General features: G+C 40.4%; 1 protein-coding gene across 1 annotated transcript in view; it reads right to left on the minus strand.

Annotated features, from left to right (window-relative positions):
- Nucleotides 1–4,053: 4,053 nt before the first annotated feature.
- Nucleotides 4,054–24,520, minus strand: part of IPCEF1 (interaction protein for cytohesin exchange factors 1) — a 36,440-nt gene continuing 15,973 nt past the window's right edge. Inside the window, exons 6-9 of the mRNA XM_010161965.1 lie at nucleotides 22,595–22,683; nucleotides 17,071–17,437; nucleotides 7,740–7,930; nucleotides 4,054–4,254 (exon numbers count right to left, since the gene is read on the minus strand). Of these exons, the coding sequence (XP_010160267.1) occupies nucleotides 4,054–4,254; nucleotides 7,740–7,930; nucleotides 17,071–17,437; nucleotides 22,595–22,683 (848 nt within the window). The remainder of the gene's footprint in view (nucleotides 4,255–7,739; nucleotides 7,931–17,070; nucleotides 17,438–22,594; nucleotides 22,684–24,520) is intronic.

A 24,520-nucleotide genomic window follows, 5' to 3' on the forward strand; every position in this document is an offset into this window, starting at 1 on the left:
GAGCAGACCAAAATGGAATAAACCTTCAAGCAGTCAAGGAAATTCTGGCTGACATCTTAAAATGTCTGCAGTTTCGAAATGCCCCACACAAAACAGGAAATACCACTTTGGCTCTCCTACTACAAGAAAACCACTTTGGCTTCCTGTTAACAGAAAGACGTGTATATCTCGTAAATGAAGTTAGCCCAGGCTCTCATTGTAATTGGTCACTTTTGTACCACCAAAAAAAAAGGCAAAAAAAACAAACAAAAAAAAACCCCAAAACCCAAACTTCATCCTCAGTACATGGACTTCCTCACATGGAAGTACACTTACACGGACTCTCCTGCTACTTAAAGAGTCAATAAATACAAATTTTTATATTATATCTGTAATAGACTTGCTCACACAATAGACACAGCATGCTCATAATTTTTCCTAGTTGGAAATAATTTTAAATTCTAAAATTCTACATAGTTTTAAATCAAATACCACTTCTCTTCTTCCCCTCCCCCTGTGGCTGCCCCAAAACAGCTTTTTCTCTTATTAAGAAAGTTTTTCTACAAAAAGAAAATTATCAGGGGGCGAGGTAATCTCACATCATTTATTTTTGTTTATTCCTGTTTCAGGTGACACCCACTATTCAGTAAGTCATCAGAACCAGATACAAAAAGGATTCACTGTCACTATATGATATCTCTCCGATCATAGGAAAGGAAATGTGATCCCAGTTCATTCCGGTAGCTCGTGAGTTCTGCATCACCAAAACAGAGAGATTCAGTTTCCAGAAAAGCCACTAGAGACAGGCTGCAGAAACAGCTGATACTGGACACCGTCATTAGTTACTCCAAAATCTGCATAGCTGGATCAATAGCTGCCCCAATACCAAAAGGCTTTACTAACAAAAGAAGAAGTGTGCATGTGCATACATCCATGCACACACATTTTCTCCTGAAAATGTACATAAAACTGGTCCCACGAGGCAGACAGAGTTTCAGACATTTGCTAGGGATGCACAGTTTCCCCTACACTGTGTCAGGAGTGCAGGTCTTCCAAATTCAGACCAACAGACACCATTTACCCTAAGCAGCAATGAGTGGAGCACAGAGTTGTCCAAGGTTCTCCTGCCGAGGTAGATCCCAGCTGCAACAACTTATAGCTCCCAGCTTGAGTACCCTTCTTTCTCTGACTGTGACTTTCAGTCACTGCACAGCCCCTTTTGATGAATCCAGCACCAGGTGGAAACTGCCACATTAATTACTAATGCTAGAATATTAACCCTGTTTTACTATGTTTTTCACTTCACTTGTCCTAAACTTTCCATTTGTTTTGGGTCTACGTAGTAGCTGAAGAGAATGGAGGTAGACTCCCAGCACTGCACTTGCATAAAACTTTTATGTTTGTTTTCTTGAACACATGGAAATTTGTTAAACTAAAAACTGCTTTAAAGTAATCCCCTTCAAGAATTTTCTGACTAGTCTGGCTCAGTTTGGCAGGCCACCTAAGCACGTGCTTGTTTGTAAGATTTAAGTGAAGATGCTTTTGGAGAAAAATGGTGTTTATGTGCTAAGTTTCATGAGAAACTGAATCGTCTGCATCTGCAAGAGAAAATCCAAGGTATATATTCAATTTAATCTCCATTATTTATCAATTATTTAGTGCCAAGTAGTTAAAATTGGTATGGACCAAGCAGATTAATCCCTACACTCCTAACTTTCAGAGTGTGCTTAGCAGTTAATTGACATCATGCCAAATTTAGGGGCTATCCCTCTCCCACTTATGCTTCTGCTTTGAATAATTTCATTCAGGAGCGGGATACTCACAGATGTTCACTGTTCAAAGGGTCTTCTGGGAATGGTGAAAGATAAAAAACCTTAAAATGGGCTCAATTTTTTAGGAAGTGATTACTCTAAACCATTGAGTTCGCTCAATTTCTATCAAGTTCTAGTTAGAATTACTGAAGTGATGAAATCATGAGGCATATGACAATTTCCTGAAGACAATAGCTTTTTAACCAACCTGGGTTAATGTCTGCTTCCCCATTTAGTCATTGTCACCCACTTCCAGGTCTCAGCTAACATTTGCTCCCCACCAGCAGACTAGCTCCACCTATTAAGTCCTGTCCCAATATCGGTGCTTACCCTCACATTCCTAAACCCTTTAGTACCTGAGGCAGAGATGCTATGCCTAGCAAAGCCTCGCTTCTGCACTCAACCAGCCCCAGTTCCGTTAACCACCCTCTCCCGTTAAGACCTGTATCAAAGGAGCCTACATTCTTCATTCTATTTCCCTTTTCTTACAGCTTACCATCTGCTCCTCAGTTCTCACATTCAAAACAGCCTTAACTACTATCTTTTGACGCATTGGGGCATAATTCCATGTCTCCATTTTAAAAGGAAAGCTGCTGAGTGTTAAAAATATGGTATCAGCAGTCAGGCATTGCTACACAGGTCGCAAAGGTTTCACATGTTCCCACTAACACTATCAACTTTTGGTTTCTCAGTCAAGCTATGATAAAGCATACAATGTATAAAGACAGGTGAATATGGCTACATCTGTATCGTGTATTTTGCTTTAAAAAATAGGCTGTGTTGAAAACAAATGACAAAGAATATTTTTACAAAATAGCCAACAGAAGTGAAGATTGCCACAGTTCCTGTAGTGGCATTAATTTGAGAATGCTAGGTGAATTCTTGCTTTTCAAAATTCATCACTCTGCGAAGTTCCTCATACTTGTAAAGATGCAGAAGATGAGAAGGCAAAAAAACAAACCTTGTACTGAGGACAATGAAGCCAAAAAGTTATGATCCTGCAGCAAAACACATTAGAATACTTATTTTTGTTTGTGCAAAGGAAAATCATGAAACTTTCTAGAAACTATTTTCCCGCCCAAAGTTGTACAGATTTTCTTCATCTATAACTCAAAGACAGAAGAAGAAGTTACAGCAGATGTCCCAGGGTAGTCTCAGTTGTAGAGCCAGGACTGCGATTCATAATGAAATGAAAAACAAAGAGGCATTTCAAGTCAACCTGTAAGCACTCTCACCTGGGTGGGTCTGGTCCATGTGTGCCTTTCTACAAGAGGAAATTCAGCATATATAAATATATAAATAAAACATATATACAGAACATAGTGACATTCATATAAGCCATAAAATGACATATATTTACAAAAATATTTGCAGCAAAGTTTTACACTTTCAAGTCCCCATCAGGAATTTAATTGTTTAGCTTCTGCCTTGTGAACTTGATCACCTTCCCAAGTAGGAATCTGGGATGAGTTTGTACCTTATATATTCACAACTGTCAAAAATAAGAAACAGGAAAATAATCTTCCAAGGAATTCTGCCAAGTCCGTAAGAAAACTTGAAACTTATTGTAGCATTAGCTGCCTCACAGAAATTACATGTTAGCAAACACTGAAAGACCTTCTCTTCTTCACGTAGAAAGACAGTACCTTGTTCTAGTCCATAAATAAATTTGAAACTCATAAAACATCAGGCAGAGCACAAACTGGGTGCCTGACAGGTGTCTGTAGTATAATCTCATGCATAATTACTGTTCTATTTGTCCCAGTTTAAACTGGAGAGGTGAAGGTGAAGGTGAATGAATGTAGAGATGAAAATGCATACACCAGGCTACCTTAGAGGGTAAAAAGGTAGAGAGCAGACTACATCCTGTGGGCATTGTTATAGCTTCTTTTTCAGTAAGTTACATGGTTAAAACAACCCCAAGTATCTCACATTTATACAGTTCATATTACACAGTCCTGTAACTTCCAGGAGTTGGACATATATGATTTACTTCTCCCAAGATGGAAAAACATTTTTTTGCTGCTTCATAAAACAGTCGTCTTAGGTATGCAGTCCAGGTTCAGGCATGCTTTTTTAAATTTTTTTAATTCACCCTTTTGACATGAAATAAGTTTTTCAAGAGCAATTAAAGCCTTGGAGCTGTTGTTTTCCTTTTGAATAACACTTGGAAAAAAACAAACCTCAAAATGCAGCAGTTTAAAGTGCCTGTATGTGAAAACCCGTGGGGAAAAATCTTGCCATCAACCATCAAGCCAAGGCATCAGATTGCACTTTCAGCGATAGGCTGTGCAGTCATCTCTTGCTCCTCGCTGTTCTCTGTGGACATGTCCTGGACCTCCTGTTGCTGATAGATATCTTGGAGCAGCATGATGTTTGTGTTTCTCCACTCTCTGTACTTCACTGCCGTCAACTTTGGGTCCTCTAGCAACTGGTTAATTGTGGCCAGGTCATGTTCCTTACACTAGGAAGAGAACAAGTGGTTATTTCCCACAGAAACTGTCAAGCTCATTGTCCATAACAGAAATACTCTGGGAACGCTAGAGAACCCTGTCACAAGGATATGGTCAATTATCCACCCTCCGGGCAATTTGTTCCCATTTTTAGAAAGGAGGTCATCAAAAATTAAGCCCACAGCAGAAACGTGTCCCAGTTGAAGGTAAGATTATGATTTCATGTAGGCTTTTTTTTTTTAAATTGTATAGGATTCTTAGCAAAACTCCATGAGACAGAATTCATGTGAAAATTGGACATTGTTATGATGCTGCGCAACAAGTTAGTACTTGCATGAAACTAGACACAACAACATTTATTTCTGTAATTCACACCAGTTCAAATTTTCTCAAAAAATACTTATACCCTGACCACATTATAAAGGTCTCTTCTCAGGGAGCTAGACAGAAAATAATTTTTGATATAATCTGCACACTGGCAGTAAAGCTTGCGGGTGGCTAGATCACATGTGGCTGGTACTACATCTACCGCCAGCTACTACTACTAAATCTGGTTTCTGCTTTTATACAAAAGCAACTCAGACTGTATCTTGCAGTTCAGTCATAAGACATGAACAGTCACTGAGAACCTTTATGTTACAGAATCACAGAATGGTTGAGGTTGGAAAGGACCCTCTGGGGGTCATCTAGCCCAACCCCCTTCCTCAAGCAGGTCACCTTGAGCCAGCTGCTGAGGACCATGTCCAGCCACCTTTTGAATATCTCCAAGGAGACTCACTCCATAGGCCCTCTTTCTAAGCAACCCATTCCAGTGTTCAGTCACACCCACAGTAAAAAAGTGTTGCCTGATGTTCAGAGGGAACCTCCTGTGTTTCAGTTAATGCCTCTGGTGCTGGCACTGGGCACCTCTGAAAAGAGCCTGGCTCTGTCTTCTTTACACTCTCTGGTATTTATATTCATTGATGTCCTGACGTTTTCTGACTATGCTTTTCCAGCCCTTATTGCCTACCCCCATGCAGCAGATCACAGGATTCAGAAGCCCTAGTTAACAGCTACAATTAAGGGACGCACCGTGCTGGACTAACAAATCTCTGCTGCTTTTGCCCAGCTCCATCCCTACAGCCTGTGTGTGAAAGCAATTGAACAGTTCTCACAGTCTTCTCCTGTTGCCACCAGTTTCATGACACCTGAGAACATGCTGAACTAGTGGCTACCTCGAAAACACTTTGAAAATACTCCCACGCATTCACAACACTTCCTGATCGCAGCAATAGGCTGCTCACACATCCGTATCCCACTACTACCCTAATGAACTATCAGCTACTCCAATCCCTGTGATGCCTGAGACACTTCTGAAACACAAAAACTTGTTCAACTACTGGTTTACACAGGTCCTACCCTCAAGACCTAGTGCTAGCCCTTCTGGCTTCAATGCAGAGATATGCATAGTTGGCCTAAGAGAAGAAGAGGAGATAGCGAAGTCGAAGGGAGAGAAGAGTATTTCCAGTGGACAAAATCGGTGGCAAAAAGCCATGCCTTGGAATTTTTCTGTAGCACTAAATCTATTTCCCACATTCATTAAGCCTGTGATGCATTTGCACACAGCTTTTCTCTCTTCTTTCTCTCTTCCAAACTATCCAAAGCATGTTTTGTTAATGATAAATTGTGGCAGCAACATTAATCTATTGTTAAAGAAATGAAGTCAGAAGTCCAAAAATAAAACTGCACTGAATCCTGCATAAATCACTCATTTCAAACTAACAAAATTTTACTTAAAGCAGAGCAAGTATGTATGAGATCAACAGGTTTCCTGATTTTTAAATTTCCAATAGATCTTTTCAAATTATCTCATGCTATATGTTAAGAAAATTTACTTTAAAAATACATAATCCCACTGATGCAAAGAATATGGCATTTTCCCACTGCAGATACTTGCCTTTCAGACAGGCTAACTTAAACACTGCTGCATATAGAACTCTGTTTGTGTCTGTGAGAAAATGTCTGTGCTATATTTGTCTTGTCAGTACTCAAATTTCTTAGTTTGAAGAAATAATTTTTTAAAACTTAACACTTTTTATGCATTATGAACACTCAAAAAATGATTTTTCTATATTAAATGTAAGTATTAGACAAGCCTAAGGGTATAAACACTGCTAATCACAACTTATACAATACTCCCATGCTAAATCAATGCAAAGCTGTCCTCCTTGCTCATGTCTGGCAGTAAGGCTTCTATTGAGCTCCATATTAATGAAATTGATTGCACCACAAAATACAACTCCATTTTCAACTGACTGGTTCATAGATTTATTAAGGAGGCTCCTTCTGGGGAAAACTTTGCAGTCTGTTACAATATTTAGCTTCCTGTTGCATAAAATAAGCATACTTTTTAAACCAACTCTGTTATATGATGGGCTCACTTTAATGCTGATGCAGAGGAATACTGCTATAAGGTAGTGCCCTGTCACTGAAGACTCTGATACTGAGGAGAGGATTCGCTAGGTCTCATACGGAGCCTGGAAGCCCTACAGCAGGGAGAATGACTGTATTCCCACTTGTCTTTCCAACTGTATCTTCAGGAAGTTCAACATAGGCCAGGGTGCCAAAGCCAAGCCTTCCATTGCAACTAATAATCAAATCAATGATTGTGCTGTTAGGAGAGGTTTTTCATGCATTTCTCTCCAGCATACAATGCCTGAAGCCAAATACATAGACTTGAAACAAGATACTCAATTCCTGCTCCTAATGCATACAAAAAGGAACAAGTGAAGCACCAGTTGCATTTATCCTTTCTTCTCCTTACAATTTAAACGTTATGCTTAAGCTTTTCGTTTCCCTCAGTACCATTCAGAAGCAGGTTTTGAAATCCCATAACATTTGATGCTGGCAAATAAACAGCCTCCTAAATCCCCATATTCCAGACAGATTTACTGGCCCTTTCATGGAACATCCCCTTGAACCCTTCCACCCCTCCAGTTCATGATATGTTTCCAACATAAAAGCAGGATGCTTTTGTTATTAAAAATATTTTAGTTACAGGAGGTCTTTACAATAGCTTTGGCACATCCTGTATATTCTCCAATAATCACATAAGGAAAACCTTTTTTGGCTCAGGGTCACATTCATGTCCTTTATCATCAACATACTTTGTCTGCTCTTCCTTTTTTAAGACTCCCCTGTTTAATGCATTCAGCCGAGCTTGCAAGTTTTTCAGATAACTAAGAGAAGCTTTCTGTATTAAATTTTCCAAATGGGCTGGAACTTCTGCAAGAAAGGTCCCTTCTGAACTATTGCCTGTTTCCAGTTCAAATTTAACAACAACACACAGATCAGTATTCAGAATGAAGCAGAAAACAATTTCAAAAACTTAACCAAATTCTCTGGGGTTTTAAGTAAATATGTAATTAGGATTTGGCTGAAGTCTAGTCCTGCTTCTTTTTTCAGCCAAGCTGCTTCTTTCTCTCAGGGTTTTCCTTGGCTCTGTCTGCAACCTCACCTTTAATGTGCTGTTCAGCATGCGAATTTTGTGGAGTTTCTCATTAATGGAGGGGTTTTTGCTGCGTTTGATAAATGACTTCCTAAGCTCCTTCTTTGTTGACAGCCGACGATCACCAATGGGAGACAGGCTTGCTTGTTCTAATGACTTGTAAAGTCTCTCCATCTCATCATCATCACATTTCTCCTGATCTGGAAAGAAAAGATTAAGTTGGGTATGAGAACATGAATATGGCAGCAGATAGCAGAAATGTTAAGTGCAGCCATCAGAAAGGCGCTTAGTCAAGTCAAAAAAATAACATTATTAGAGTTAAAATCAAGCACAATTTTTAGGGTAATTTATAGGGTAATAATGCATATGAGAAAGACACACTAGCAAACTCAGATATTTTTGAGAACCAGGTCATGATTCAAGCAGATATGAGCATGTACTGCCACTGATAGAGTGTTGTTTTAATGCTCCAAATATTTCATGAGCTTTGAACAACTGTCAGTAATGTTACATTTGAATGAAAACAACTTTGATATCATCCACACCTATTCACCTTTCCAAGTGAACTACATTCCTACCTGGCAATTCACAGGTCAAATTCTATTTAGTGTGCTAATTTATCACCAGGTTTTGGTAATTATTGAAACCAGGCTCTAAAAATTTCAGCAATGAAATGAAACATAGGAACATTGCAGGGGCCCCAAAAGAAGGTCCCTAGAAAAGAGATGAAAGTAGAAACTCTTGGGGCATCTGATGTTTAACTCCTGAGTTTCACAGGTTGCACCACAAAATTTGATTGTTGTGCCTCACAACAGAGCCTTGATTATCTCCACCTTAATTATTCTGACAGCTGCAGCACCATCTTCCATAACAGAGACAACACGAAAGAAAAAGCTAGCAACCAGCTGAGAATGAAGTATCATAAAATAAGATAAAAATTGAAAAAAAGACTTTTTCAGAATAAACCAACTTAACAATGAACAGTTAGAAACTAAAAATGTACCAGGCATATATAGGGGCATTTTTCAAAAGACTGTCTTCAGCAACAGACTGCACAATTTGCTTCCTGTCCCTCAGTCCACACTGCAAGCTTTTCTACCTCAGTGTTTGCTAAAGGAATACCTTAGTTATTGATGTTTTCAGGGTGTTAATGAGTCCCTCAAAACCCACTGGGGTAACATTCATTTTTATTTCACTGGGGATGGTGGTGGTGGTGATTCTTCTCAACTGCAGTCCTCCATGTGCCAGTTGAACTGGCTGGGCACTACTTCCTTAAATTAAAAGTTAAATATTGACTTTCTAAATCATCTCCAGTTAGTAAACATTTGCTGAACAAAAGGAAGAAGTCCTTTTGCTCACTCTTGCTGCAGCAAAAAGACTTCTCCAACATGTCAGCACACTTAGGAGGCTGCTCCTTATCTTTTCTATGCTTTAAAAAGTACAGTATCCTCCTACACCCCTGTTCTTTCTAAATATTTAGGTTACAGGAAAGGTTTATGATACGCTACAAATATTTGCCTTTACTGTGTTGCTGGCCTTTTTTTTTTTCACTACTTGGTGATTATAAAAAGCCTGCTGTAACTTGACAAGAACTAAATATAGCTTCCAATGTTGGTACAGTGCTGGGGGAGGAAAAGGAGAACTGTTGTATATTTAACAAGCTGCAGGAAACAGAAAAAAATGCAAGTGTAAGGCATAATACACGGCACTAGTATTTCCTGAAAACTGTTGGCTTATGCCATGAGGCTCGTAATTATAACTAGCTTCCTTCCTGCCTACTTTCTTGGGATGAAGCAGCTGTTTGTTTCATTAGCCAGCTCCTGCCCAGGACTGGCTCAGCTCTGCTGTAGACATCACCCATCAGGACTATACGCAGTATTGCTTTGGCCTTTATCATACATCCAAGAAAGAGTATCTAAGAAGAAAAAAAAAATTGCACTGATCCTGTCCAGCAGCTTTTAAAAACAGTCAAGCCATGGGGGACTTGAAGTCCCAGTTCCAGATATTTTTTGGGGTTAACTTATGATGCTCCTCAGTGTCCTAAAAGAGTTACAAAGCAGCAAGCATGAGAAAACACCCTCACTGAACACCCTCCTCCAGTGCTAAGTACTCTGATATCTTCCATGAATTTGTGAGTGAAGGTAAGGAGGACAGAAGTACTCAGCCTGAGGAAAAAAAAAAAAAAAAAAAAGAGGGAGCTGAGATCAGAAAAGCCCAGCAAAAGGCTCCTGCATGACGCACATGATCAGCAACATGCACTCAGCTCCTGTACTCTATCCAGATTGCAACCTTAAACTCATCTCCTATTTCTTATTCTTTCACCACTCCCACCCCCAGAAGGACTGATCAGGGTCAGGTAATTTCAGAGGGAAATGAACGTGCCAGATTCTTCAGATTGGGTGGATAAAGGGAGTGACAGTGAAGCAGCTAAACTCAGGAAACAGTTGGAAAACAAGGTTGAGTGCAACCTACAGGCTGTACAGGGCCAGGTATGAGTCATTTAATACTTTTGTCTCCATCTTTGCTTGCACTGATGAGCAGTGAACTTCTCCCACAACAGTTAAAAAATAACAAAACATCTTAATATTGTGCGTTTGTATAGAAGCAGATGCTGTTGCTATTGACAAAGAGTAATAAACCTCTATAAACTGAGGCCAGACTGTCTGACAGCTATCTGGACTTTTACCTTCAATGCCCAGAGTTCCCCTGAGCCAAGCTCAGAAAGCAAAAGCCCATGTGTTTCAGGCTTGAAGCTGCCACTGAACAAGCCAGATTGATGTTGTAAATCTGAAAGGGGGAGAGGTGAAGGCAAGAGAGGCATTGTGTCTAGCAACCAATTAACAAGACCAATAAAATGACCTGTGATAAGAAAATATATTTCTCCTCACTCACAGAATGATACATTAGGGTATTTCACAAGTCTCTTAATGCCACGAAAATAAATTAAGAAAGCAGTACCTATAGATTTCTTTCTTGTTTTCCCCACAAAACATCCAATTAAGGTTGGAGAATAGAGATAAAGCAGTGTGAATCAAGGCTTAAGCACAGACTGGACCTTTTCTCCAGATTCAAACAGTCACAGAACATTTTCCCAGAACTTCGTATTGTTTAATTCCCTTGCTCCTGGAGTCAGAGCACTGACCTGCAGATAAGCACATTTCTAAAAGAAGCACAGACATTCACCAGTTCTGTATTTTTAGTTGTCATTGATTTGGATTCCCCCTATGAAACCTGGGCTGTCTAGACAATACTACTGAATTGTTACAAAATATTTGCTTTCTATCACAAAATAAAACTTCAGGCAAAAAGCACATCGTACACAAGCTCAGGACCTGGTGTGAAAATTAACAGATTGCCTGAATCAGCCTCCCAAAGATGAATGCACCACCCCTGCTCTGAGCTTTGTTAACCTCTGGAGGTTTGTAATGATGGATATATTCCATTGGCAAAAATTCTTAATAGCACAGACAGGTTGGGCCCCACTAGCATTGCTCTGGAGTGAGCCTTTCCAGCCAGGTCACACAGCTAACATCAGGCACATTTAAAATCACTCCGAAATATAATATTGCAGGTTATCTCTTCCACCAGTACTCTTCAAGCTAAGCACTTTCTGTCTCATGGATGCAAGTTAGGAAACTGAAATGCTACTACAGCACTTGTTTATCTCATCCTATTTAAAAGATAAACTACATTCATTTTTTCTCTCAGGACCTACTGAAGGATTAGCGGTAAGGAACAAACAGCAACAGTGGAAGGATATCACATATTGTGTGCATTTATGACAGAGTACATGCAGATGGAGAACATGTGCATTGCACACTTTTCCCTTTCCCTAGCAGTATTAACTATAAGCAATTCCACTGAGCAACGCCACTGGAAGGATCAGTCTTCCTGGGATCCTGTACCATGCCCTTCACTCATAAGCCTTGCAGCCTGCTTAACCTTGATAGTACTTGTGGGAAAATTCTATAGTGTTGTATAGCTCTCTTAACTTTGTCAGACTCCGCAGTGGGGAAAGTGGAAAAGAAACAGTGCTGACCTGACAAAAAGGGAAGTCCTGCCCTGAAATATTTTAACATTCAGAAAAAGAGACCTTCTAGATTGGAGTGAGGAAAATAAAGTGATATTTCTGGCTAGTCAGAACTTCTGACAAATTCCGTTTCAGGAGAAGTAAAACTCAATTGTGTAGCTTGATGCCACTTGTCTGGAATTTCCCTCTACCTAACAGGAGATACCACAGACAAGAGCAAGCTGCCAGCAGTTCAACACACCAGCTCTTCACCTCTTCAGTTTTCAGCTTCCACCATCCTGTTGGCCAACTTGCCACAGGTGGGAGACATTAAGGTACGGAGACTCCCCACCAGGCAGCAGCAATACAGAAGCCTGCCTGAAATCTCAACTGTCATGCTCTTTAAGCCTCCAAAAGTGAAATTATCCAGAACTTTTCAAAAAGCAGCTGTGAAAAATCAAGCTGATTGTTTCCCAGCAGTAAAGACGTAGAAATTGGTAATCATCAGAAAGAGCGTTCTGCATTGAAAACCACCCCCAACAGAACTACCTCCAATTTACTAAATCCAAATTGAAATATAAATGCTTGTTCTCCCATTCTCTGAGATGTCACAGCTCTCCAACCATGTATTAATCCCAGGGAAAAAATAAAAATCTGCTTCTTCCTCCTTTCTCTGTTACTCTTATGAGCTTCTTGTAGCTGTGCCAACACCTCTGCTTCTGAGTTTGCCAAAACTTTTGAGGACAATAAGACAACACATAGCCCCAGGCTGGAGAAAGGAGAGGAAAAAAATCATACACTGCTTTTGCCCTTACCTACCTACTCCCCACCCTCCTTCCCCATCCACCCCATCCCACCACCCCCCTCCACCATCCATTCTCCATAGTCGTAGTAGACTCTTCAGTTGGATTATGACAGGGAAAACACATTTTCGACAGAACCACAGAATAGAAAAGACAGGAAATAATTTAATGAGGAGGGCATAGCTTATGCAAACTCCTTGCTGGCAAATGCAGAACTAAAGGCAGGAGAGAGTGGGAGAAAATAACAGGAAAAGTATGTTACCACCAACAGTTAGCTCTTGACTATAACAGTATAGTGAACTCGGCAATGAGGGATGGCATTTTAACAAACTGTGACTGAACTGGAAACAACACAACAAGTATCTCTGTTCAGAGAGTTCAGAAAACCATAACACCAGAGTTTTCACTGTGATTTCAAAAGCTTTTTTGATGAGAAGAGAAATAATCACTCACAGTTGTTTTTCTACACAGTTGTTCTCACCATAGGCATACTTCTTGGCTAGTGTCAAAATGATATAGCCCTTTTCTGTAACTTTTGCAGAAGGAGCAAAGAGCCAGAGCACACCAGAGGATCTGTTCTGGCTATTACTGGCACAGGCAGACTCCAGAAGGGAAGAGGATGTCAGTTCTGATAAAAGAAGGAATTGACTGCTTCCAGCTCCTATTTAACCAACTCCTTCCCACAAAACCAACCCAGATAAAATTCAAGTGGTATTTGAAAAGACTTCAAAATATCAGCACACACCAGATCTTCTACCAGCTACTCTGAGCTAAGGTAAAATAAATAAACCAGAAGTCGTGCCGTAAGAATTCCTTGCCAAGTCACATTAACTTCACACAATCATAAAACCCTCCAAAAATGCAGGGAAGAAGGATGTTATTGCTGTAGCAGAGCCCTAAATAAATACAAACACATATTTGAGTCCTCTTACAGTAACCTCTCAGTTTCTGCAGCTTCCTTTTGTTATCATAGTTATTGATGATTATGATGGTGAGTCATAGTCAGATACTTTTTGTTCCAGTGGTCGCCAGAAGAAATGTAAAGGATGGAGTTTGGCCCGCAGAGCATGCCTAGCCACCCCAGACAAGGCAATGCCAGCTTTTGGGTACAGAGCACGTAGTCAGTTAATTGTTTGTGTTCTCAACCACTTCTTGTTTATCTTCCAGTTTCTTTGTGTCACAGGCAGCTTTGAATCCTTTGTCACTGTGCATGTAGAAAGCTGCAACACGGAAGTATGAAATATTCCCACTAAGTAAATGGAAACCCAATGCTGATCTCCTTTCAAAAGAGAAGACTGTTAAACTCCCCTTTTCTGTACCTTTGTTTTAGCCTCTGGTATGTAACCACTCCTCAGTAACCAGTGCTGAGAATTAAGGCTGAGAATGCTCATAACACCACTAAGGGTGGCTGCAAAAGTCATTAAAAATATCATAGGGTACGTCTCCTTGCACTAGGCGCAGTTGCTTAGCTGATTTCTTTAAATAATTATAATTGAAAAAATAACCCATGATCATTTAGTTGAATCTGTTATTTCTGTTACAGAGATTCATCCTTTGATCTCTGAGAAACTCTTCTTTCGTTAACTCACCACTGAGGTTTCTTCAGTATTTTTGTATTTTCATGATAAGCTCTTCCCACAAAGCCACAGTTACTCTTTTTTCCTTCTAGGTACCAACTTCTCTCACACTGGCCTATGTTTCTGACTTTTGCCAACAGAAGTGCTCTTCAGCTCTTGAAAACGTCCCCCTCAGCTCTAGGCTGTTACCAACTACAACCAATAATTCCTCATGGAGTTTTACTAAGCACAATGTGGCCACAAAACAGATCGTGTGACAGGTATTTTTCTATGCTCACACCAGGAGAAGGAAAGAGTATGGACACACGTGAAGGCTCTGTGGGGAGTGGGTTCAAAGATCGCATAAACGTTCCGATAGCAGCAGGGCCAGCTTACGCACATGGAACATGCGCTTTCAAGGACAGATGTCACTGCAAGATGGACCTTTCTCTGTCTGGACACAGTCTCATTACTCAGAAACATAATGAGCAGTCAGAAATGTGATTCTGTGAAATGCACTATTCAGAAGCATTATAAAGCAAATAATATGGGCTGCACCAGCAAATCACAGAGATATGCATTCTTGATTCACATCCGATAACAATGGTGTTCTTCCTAGTTATTGGAAATGGTGAGATTTTGCAGCTAGCTTTTACCCCACCATTTCAAGTCACCCCACCGTATTTGTGCACATCTTTATCAACAATCTGGAGGGGGAAATTCTTGGGGGATAAGCCGCAGAACCAGAATTGTATCTTTTTTATAACTTTCATTTAGAACTGAATTGCTACTTTTAATTAATCCTTTTTTCCACCTCATTCTCAAACTGAAGTACCTTAACTAATCTCCTTGCAAATTATTCTATTTATTTTTATAGTGGCCATTGCAAGTGGTGGAGGCATAAGCACCCCACACATCAACACTCTCCATCCTCTCCCTGTAATATGCAGGGTGATAAAGGAAAGGAAAATGCATGTATGGTGTACATCTTACTTGCTCAACAACATGTTAGGATGCAGACAGTAACTAGTGAGGTGATACAGTTTCCATAGTGACTGTGTCATTGAAATGATCTATTTCTGGAATTCCATCAGAGATCACCGGTGTGGTTAGAATTGAAGTGTTTTGAGATCAGGGTTGGCCGTCAGCTAAGCAATGGAAGAATTCATTTCCCCAGGAACATTTTTGGGAAAATTAAGACATGTTGCAAATGGCAGGAATATATCAAAATGTGCCTTGGTTTACATTTCAATCCCATTTGTATCGGTAAGTATTACTGAGCCTATGAAACTGTGCTTTAAATAATTATGTGTCATGCCAACTATGACCAGTCATAACAGTACTTGTCACCCTTACAGTTTCGATGGAAAGCATTAACCTGTGCACTGTTGCAGGATTGCTGACAATACCAGAGTAACATATACTAAGCAAAAGCTGAGATTTCTGAAGGGCAACCACTGAATCTTCCTCCACTCCAACAATCCACCTGAACATACCTAAGGATGTTTCCCAAAGACATCACATGGTCAAATTTAACCCAGAAGGTCAAATTACAAAAGGCAATGCATTTGCTACATCTTTGTGATATTTTCATTAGGGACCCCATTTCTGCCAGCCCCAGCCTTTTATTACTTGCAAAGCCAGAGCTTATGGAAATTAGATTCCATGGGAACTCTCTCAAAATGTCTACTCTTTTCCACCACGTAGAAATACTACATGTACTCACTCTCAGTTTTAATTCTTACTCATCTACATTGCTACAGAACCCTCTAGCAGAGCAGCCTAGAAGATGGATAATGAAGCTCAGAGAAAAACACTCTGAAAAGAACTTTCACTTTTGCTTAAATCTGCATTTCACTCATTCTTTTTTTTTTTTTTGGTAAATCAGAAAAAGATGACAAACTAAAGTGTGCTGTTTATATCTGTAAAACTACTGGGAGACTGACAAAGTAACTTATGATTCTTATGCTATCATTTCTCACTCAGTGCCAAGTTCACCTACAGAGAAATACCCTAATTTCCCAATGAGTCCAGTGCTGTTTCTTTCCACCTTTGCACTTCCTTCAGCCTTTAGCTTTTGCATGCACCTTTGTTTTGCAACGTACTGAGACAACACTGCTCTTCCAACAACGAAGTACTTTCTTCAAATCTTTACAAGGATTTCAAATCATGGGTAGAGTTGATGCACAACATCGTTGCTTCCTTGAGTATTACCTCTCTAGGCATCATACTGTGTATCTTCTCATTCAGCATGTACACAAGAAATGCCTCTTATTCTTCAACTGCTTTTAATGCAAGAAGGAGAAGATTTGCTCAAAAGGCAAGACACACAGCCTTACTATGGCAGGAGAGTTATTAACAGCAACAATGACCAAATTCTAGAACTGTGCCACCTTTTAAATTCAGCAGTCAGTAGTAGGACCTATGCAGATACTCATTTTCTTAAACGAAATCCAGTCTTAATGGACTTTCTGATTCAGGATTACACTTGTTTCCCCTTGATCATAATGAAACAAACAGAGAATATGTACTGGAAGTAAACGCAACTGGTTTTAGTTTTAAAACTGGACTGGCCTAACCCCATGGTCACCACTTCCTACCTATGCCATTTTGCTTAGGATGTCAGTTCTGTGACACACTTTCTTAAAATATTGATTCAATCCTACCTAATAAGAGAGACCTGTATTGAAATAAACCTAATAAAAATATATCATCTATGTTAGGATTTTATTCAGAAGTTAGGATCTTAAAATCTAGGTAAAATGTGAGAAAAGCTGTAAAGTTAGTTACCAATTAGATTCTAGGTTATATATTTAATGTGCAATAAACCGAGTGTTTCTTATAAATGATGTGCCACTGGAAAACTCTTCAGTGAAGAACTTAAAGGAAGGAAAGGGAAAGGAAGTTGAGGAAAACCCCTGAACTCCCACACTGTATGGTTCTGCAGACAAAGATCTCTTTCATTAGCTCACCTTTGGCTAGTGATCTCTGTCTTGTTGCATCTGGCACAGCTAGACAGTGTGTATCCAGACCTAAAAAAGTGTTCTGGGATCCACCACTGGGTTTGGAAAGCTGGAGCTCCTGGCTGTCTGCTGCTTCTCCACAGTCTACTTCTGGCGGCTCATCAGAGTGAATCTGTACACAGAAAGTTAAAGGTTGATCACCCTCTTCCATGGCAGAGCTGTTAACGAGGTCAAGCCAGGACTGCCTCTCGGGATAAACCACTTTGGACACCAAGGAAGAAGACGACTCTTGGGAGTTGAAAGTACTTTCAGGAGAGGAGAGAGAACAAGATGCTTCACTTGACAGAGTCGATGTGAAAGAAGACTTCTGCGGATCCTGCTTTCCAGAAACAAATAGGGAAGAGGAGAAAAGAGAAAAATTATTTCCAAGTCATTCTTCTTCCAAGGTTCTAAATGTTATAGATATGCAGCTGAAATGCTGAGTAAAAATTGATGTGATCTGATTAATTATTCATACAAACAAGCCTAAGGTATGGCAGCCAATCCCCTACAGATCAGTAACTTCAGAAACTAAGCCACAGAGAAACCAGAGATAAAACAGATAAAAAAATGACAATGCATAGAAAAAGAAGATCAAGGAAAAATACTGTGTTGAATGTAACCTTGTGTGCTAGGTCTCACACTCACTTTCACTCTTTATCTTCGCTTTATTGGTCTAGTCAAGAATGCAGAAGAGAAACTCTGAATTGGCCATTGAACATGAAGTTGTTTTGAAGCATTCAGTAAATGTCATACCCATGGATAGACAGAAATGGGCCCAAGCTCTGAATTGCCTTGATCTTCTCAGCGCACATACCTGGTCCATTCACGGGACTAATCATTCACCCAAGGCAAGAAGGGTGACAGGTAATACAATGGCAGGTTAAGGGTGGACAGAAAAAACAGACATGGAGCAGAGGGCAGGAAAAGGGAAATGATACAAGATTTTGCTGCTCATTCACCTGCTAAGATTTATCCTTCAGCACATGAATTTGGAAAGGGACCCAAACTTCACTAGAAAAACATCAGAAATCATTACGACAGTCCAGGGCCCTCCATACTGCACTTGTCAACCTGCCTCAACAAGAATGCATACAACCAGGTCTCAGACATCTAACAGTCATCATTAGAGCTAGGAGTTGAATGAAAGAGGGTATGACAGATGTACAATTCCATGTAGAGAAAGATTGAGAGAAAGAACAAAGTTTTGAAAAGTATTTAGCTTCCCAGACAGGAAAAGAGATGCCTAGGTCTTTGTCTACTGCAGGCATTTACATTGACCGAGTTGTACTATTACCTGGCTAGCAACACAAGAAGAATTAGCACTAGCCTACTTCTTAGCCACCAAAGACCACTGAATAGATGAGCCAAGAGAGTCAAACACACAAGTGATATTTTCATAAACACACAAATATGCATACAGATACCCAGACGAGGATTAATTGTCAGTAATAAATAAAGTAGTGGAAAACAAGAGGAGAAAAAGCTATATAGTGAAGCTCTTGACAGAAACTATCAGAAACCATGATGAGACCATCATGATATGAAAGCCAGATTTCTTGTATCTGCTACTGCAGAAATTTATTCCTTCTGCAATTATCTGTTACTGGCCAATGCCAGAATCAGAACACCAGACTTGATGGATCACAAATCTGGCAAGTTTATGTCCTCAAAACATATGTAGAATAGATCCGTGTAAGGATTAAAACAGATGACAACTCAACTGGAAGTACTGAAAATTACTGAGGTGGTGTTGCTAAGGAAACCTAGACAAGCTGCAAACACAATAAAGGGACTAGCATAGAATACTGATTAATAACCTGGTAAACTACAAATAAGATGTATTAACATAAACCAACTTAAGAGTGACATTTTTTTTTGATTGTGGTATGTAAAACTTGTGCAATTCAGTGTTGCTGTAATGTATACTACTTCCTTCTTCTACTAAAACAAAGCCAAGTGGATTTGGCTTCCTGTGCTTCTGATCTAGCTGTAGCAGGTAGCTAGCAATCAATTCAGAAGATGAGAAAAACCAATATCAGATTGTGGGTCACCACTTGTTTGTAGCACTTCCTTCACTTCTGTAAATTTTCAAAGCCGTTCCTCGAAGACTGTCCCACTGCAGCACCAGACGTAATTTATATTCCTATGCATTGTGTTTCAGGTGCATTTTTGTTTTCAAAAAGGAAACCATCACAAATGCACCCTAAAGCAAAGGACAAGGATATACTGTGTAAACTACATGTATGAGTGATAAAAACACCCTTGGGAACACAGGTGACCTGAAGCATTTCATATGAGAGCTCCTGTCATTTGTAATGCCTAACAAAACAACCAAACAGTAAAAGTTCTTGCTTGCATGATGTGGATGGTCTAATTTCAATTGTTCAAAGACAGGAAAAGAAGATGTTAGATCTCACCCCTATTTTTCTGGCATTTGTCCATGCAATAGAAAGTGCCACTGAAATGAAAACTCTGCCTCACCAAGTGAAATCTATTTTTGGGTTTGTTTTCATTGTGTGTTAATTAAAAAAAAAAAAAAAAAAAGTGGGTAAGAATAAAGATGACTGCCAGAATGTGTTTCTCTTTCTCTACATATGTGTTGTGGGGGTTTTTAGTTTGGGGTTTTTTTGGGTTTGTTTGGTTGGTTGGTTTTGTTTTGGGTTTTGGGTTTGTTTTTTGTTTTTTTTTTTGACATGACAAAAGTTTACGTAACTTGTTCCAGTGGTTTCTTTGGAAGCTTTGCAATCCATATAGTAATAAATCTCTATTTGGGGACACTTTAAAAAGCAGATGCTTAAGCCAGCAGATCATAAGGATTCCACTGGAGATCAGTGAGTCTCTAGGCATTTTTTAGAGAAAAATTATCATGATGAAACACCTCAACTGCTCTTTTGGGACTGCTGCAACCTATTGTCTCAACATAGCTGCTGGTTTTGGAATTGTAAATCCATTCACATGTGGAGAAATTACTGCAGATGGTCAGCTTAACTTTTGTCCCACAGATGTTAAAGTTTACTTGTTCATCACTTGATTTTTTTTTTCCATGATACCTGAAAGCATGCACAACCATAGAAAGCTCATGATCCCTACTTCCTTCTTTTTTAAGTTTCAAAATTGTTCAGGTCAGCAGTGAACAGAACAGCAAGTGAAAACTCTATGCTAGAAGTACAGCTAAGTGTTTGCTCTCTAACACGTAACACAGCTTGCACCTGGGTGGCTGCTAGTTTGCAGACTAATATTTTTCAATCTGGAGTTGATGTCAAGCAGTTTAGAGACATTTCTGCTTAAGATAAAGTTGGTTTGATTTCCCAAAATGTCCATAGCTCCTGATTCCTATTTTGCAAAATCCTTTTGGCACTCAGGAGGAGGAAGTGCAACTTCAATGAAAGATAAAAATAATAGAAAGAAATGAAGCCCAGACAATGCCTGCTTAACCAGCCTTCCCCAGGACAACCAAGAGCTCCACTCCTAGAATTGACTTCCCAGTGAAAGCTGTGCTTTACCAGTGGTTTTCTTGCCCCAGCACTTGTCCAGAAGGGGGAGGGGCATTAAACTGGGTATTTAGATGACAACTGGCTTGCTGTCAAAGACAGCTCCATTAGTATCTAGCTGCTTCCTACCCACTATGTGAGCAAGCTGAGCTGGAGCTTATTTCAGTAGCCACTTCTAGGGTGAAAAGATGACAACTTGGCTGAGGACGCACTAACCTTTGTCCATGGGGAAAGGGATTTTAAGCTGGTGATGAGAGGACGGTAGAGGTAGAGGCTGGAGGGAAGATAATCTTTAAGGGAAAGGCTGAGGAAGCAGGACCCCTCGGCACAAGCACTGTTGCCTGCCTCCCACACATCCCCTGCTAAAACATGGAAGCCAGCATTCCAGACGAGCATATGGGAAGGAGACAACAGGAGATCGTCTCTGCAGCAACAGACTGACAAGCAGCAGGAAGTCAGAAAAACAGAAAGCTAAAAAACAGCACCTGTTGAAAACTCATCATCTGGAAAAATGCAGGCATTCACTCAGAGGTGTGCAGACGGAAAAGACATCTGAAGCCTCCTAAAGGCAAGCCACTGAGGTATAAAACTCAAGATGCTCCATTATCAGCCCTCAGCCCAGAATAACTCCTGGAGATGTATTACCAAGGTTCCTATTTTCTCTGATATTTATAGCCACTCGGCCACATTTAACTTCCAGTTAATACAGGCAATAAAAATCACGTCTTGCACAGCAGTGAACACCACGTATCCCCCAAGTGCCAGGTGGATCGTCGTACAGCGATCAGTGATACATGAGTGTTTGGGGAGCAGAAGCGAAGACTGACTTATCTGACTGAAACAGAAGGGAGCAAGTGGGTGACAACGTGACATACGCTCCCAGCTTTATGCGAGCTAATTAAGGAATGCCAATCAGGCAACCCTAGGCACGGACAACTCCTTTTAATATTGCCTGTGACCACTCAAGCCTCTCCAGTTGGTCTATATTTGTCAACCTTGTTCCTGCTTGACTGCCTCTGTGCCCACCCATGGATGCTGTTTCAGCGTGCCATGCAGGAGCCTGTACCACAGCAATGCAGCAGCAGACACTTCCCTTCCATGAGCTGCAATGAGAGGATTTGGTACCAAGGTTTATACTGCATGCCCCTCGATGTTAGATTTCAACTAGGGAAGGGAAAGCCTAGAACTCAGGATTCCCATTTTCAGTTCATTACCAGCTCAAATAGGATTCCTCATTTCTAAACACAGAATTAGATAAACCTCATATCTTAAAGCACGCGTAAGGAGCGATGAGATCAGTGGGAAAAGCAACAACATAGAAACAAGATTAATATGGCGATAAGTGGCTCATAATTAGGCAAGCCAATTTGATTAGACATACGAGGGTACATAGTGCTTATTCTAATTTATGAAATGAAACGAGGCAGGAAAGAATATTCTGGACAAATACTCTACAGCAAGAGAAAAAAATAGCATAGATTTTGGGAGAATGCCTATTTTCTTTTCTTATAGTCTATTTTTCAGGGGTAAAGAAATTATTCTGTCACTAAGAAGAGGCCGCTTTCCCTTCACTTCTCTTCACTGACAGAAAATCAGCTTCAAATTCAGCAGTCTTAAGAACAGCTCACTCAAATAAATAAATACAAATCTGTTGGATGATGCCACTGGGATCACAAAAAGAAAGAAGATTTGGGACTGATTAAAAGCAAACAAAAAAAAAAGTAGTTCAAAAAACTAGGTTAAGGCAGTGTATTAAAAACCTTGTAAAGAAAAGACACAGCACGTGTATGAGGTAGAATGACATGTTCCTTTCTCCAGAAAGGTAAATATGCCTCCATCCCATGCAGCGCAGGGGCCATGAAGCACATCCTCATTTCACAGGTACACAGGGTGAATGCTTCCAGCCACTGTTTTAGGTTATTCTAAAAAGTCCATTACCTCAAGAAATTTTGTTCCAACTGGCTAGCAACTGGAAACAAGCTAATTACTGTAACACTTACCGAAGGAGGAGGTGGAAGCTGGACCGTGTAGGGGGGAGGTGGTGTGTCTGTTATTTCTGGATCATCGTGTTCACTTTCGCTGTAGCATTCTGAGGTGAAAATGAGCAAAACCGAAGTGTTAGATCAACACCCATTCATTCCTCACAGTGCTGTGGTAAACAAAGATCACCAAGTAGCATGTTCTGGGCTGAGGACCATGCTTTAACAAGTCACTGTCTCCTACAGTGAAAATTAACCACTTGTGGTAATGCTACACTTACCTAATGGCAACATTTTTTGTCAAGTCAAAAAAAATTGCTAATTTGCTATGGCAGGAAACACTAGGCGGCACTGCTCTTGATAGCTTCACAAGTAGGTTTGGAGTGGGTAGGTAGTTTTTTCCTCCCTTCACAGCCTTTAAAAGAAAGGCTGCATCATTTGTGGTGTAAATTAGGGAGACCTGTTGCAAGTTGCAGATGCTGTCCCTTAATTTTTGTATCCAATAAGTTTTCCTGGAGCTAGCAACAGGCATTGGTGTTTTGGCTGCACTTTTGGAGAAAACAGATTGCTCGTATGGTGCTTTGGAAACCATAGAGCAGCCTTGTGAGAGTCTTTTGCCACCACGGTAACTCACACAGGCATGCCGTGCATCATGGCAGTACACGCGCAAAGCTACTACTAAAAATAAACACGGTACTCTAGGACTATACACCCCAATTTTTATTTTTTTTTTTAAATAAAAAGCAAGGTGATAGAGCTTCAGTATCTCTTGACATGCAGCAGAGAGCCAGTCATTGTTATTTCTTTCAACTACCCAGGTAGCAGGTAAAAGCATTTTCCAGATGCTTTTAAAAAGTGGATTAAATTAAGTGAAAATCATTGATAAAATGAGACACAGAAAAGGGGAGGCAGTAAGTTGCTGGTTCCTATTCCCAGGGCATGGCTGTAACCACTGGACAAGATCACTTCCCTGTGCTAAGTCTCCCAGCACTCACCATCCTTTCACATCCAACCTTTGTAGCAGCAAGCACTATCATCCTGCCCTGCACGTGTAAAGGGTGACAGCCCTCACCCCCAGCCCAACTGAGCTGGGGACATGAAGAGTTTGCAAAGACCCAGTCGAAGCTTAACCAGGACAACACAAGGGAGGGCCAAGCATCCCAAGAGCAGGGGCTGCCCCTGTGTTCTCCACAGGAGCCATCACTGCATCTGCTTCTCCCTCCGCCAGCTGCACGCAGCAGCTTCTACTGCCCAAGAGCAGCTGGGTCTTCCCCCGGTGGAAATAACCTTCCAGCTCCCTCTCCCCGAATGGGACTGTAAGAGCTGGACTTCATGGGTTCACACCACTGGAAAACAGTATGTTAGCATGTTGTCTGGGAAATCACCTGTGGTTATCTCATCTTTTAACTAAGTTAATTCCCTCACACTTTCTTTCTGGGAGGGCTTTAGTAACCACAGTGTGAGGGGAACAAAGTTTTAAGAGAAAATAATTTTATACATGAGAGAGAGGTTTCTAAAATGTTTAAAAAAGTGAAGCTTAAAAAGATTCATTGTTTTTTCTCCCTGTACTGTTTGCAGAATTATAGGGGGTTTAATAGCATAGCGGCTGTTCTGTTTACTGGAAATATGTGCTGGCACATCATAGCATAAATGATTGAGACTGGCTGCAATAAGGCCTATATCAAATTTTAAGGTTCTACTAATGCCTTCTTGAATAACTCCTACTAAAGAGCTTATTGTTTCTACAGCTCCCTTTTTAGCCGTACAGATGAACTGAAAAAAAGATCAACAGCTGTTTCTCATACTCTAAATAGGTGAATGGGGTTGGGGTGTGGTGTTAAAATGTACAGAAAGTACATGAATACACAGGAACTGCCATAACAAGAACCAAGACCCTCCTGAAGAGTTATGGTGTGTGATACAGAGGGGAGAACCAGGTCAGCAGGA

This window comes from Eurypyga helias, unplaced genomic scaffold, assembly GCF_000690775.1.
Source record: "Eurypyga helias isolate BGI_N326 unplaced genomic scaffold, ASM69077v1 scaffold14512, whole genome shotgun sequence".
NCBI lineage: Eukaryota > Metazoa > Chordata > Aves > Eurypygiformes > Eurypygidae > Eurypyga > Eurypyga helias.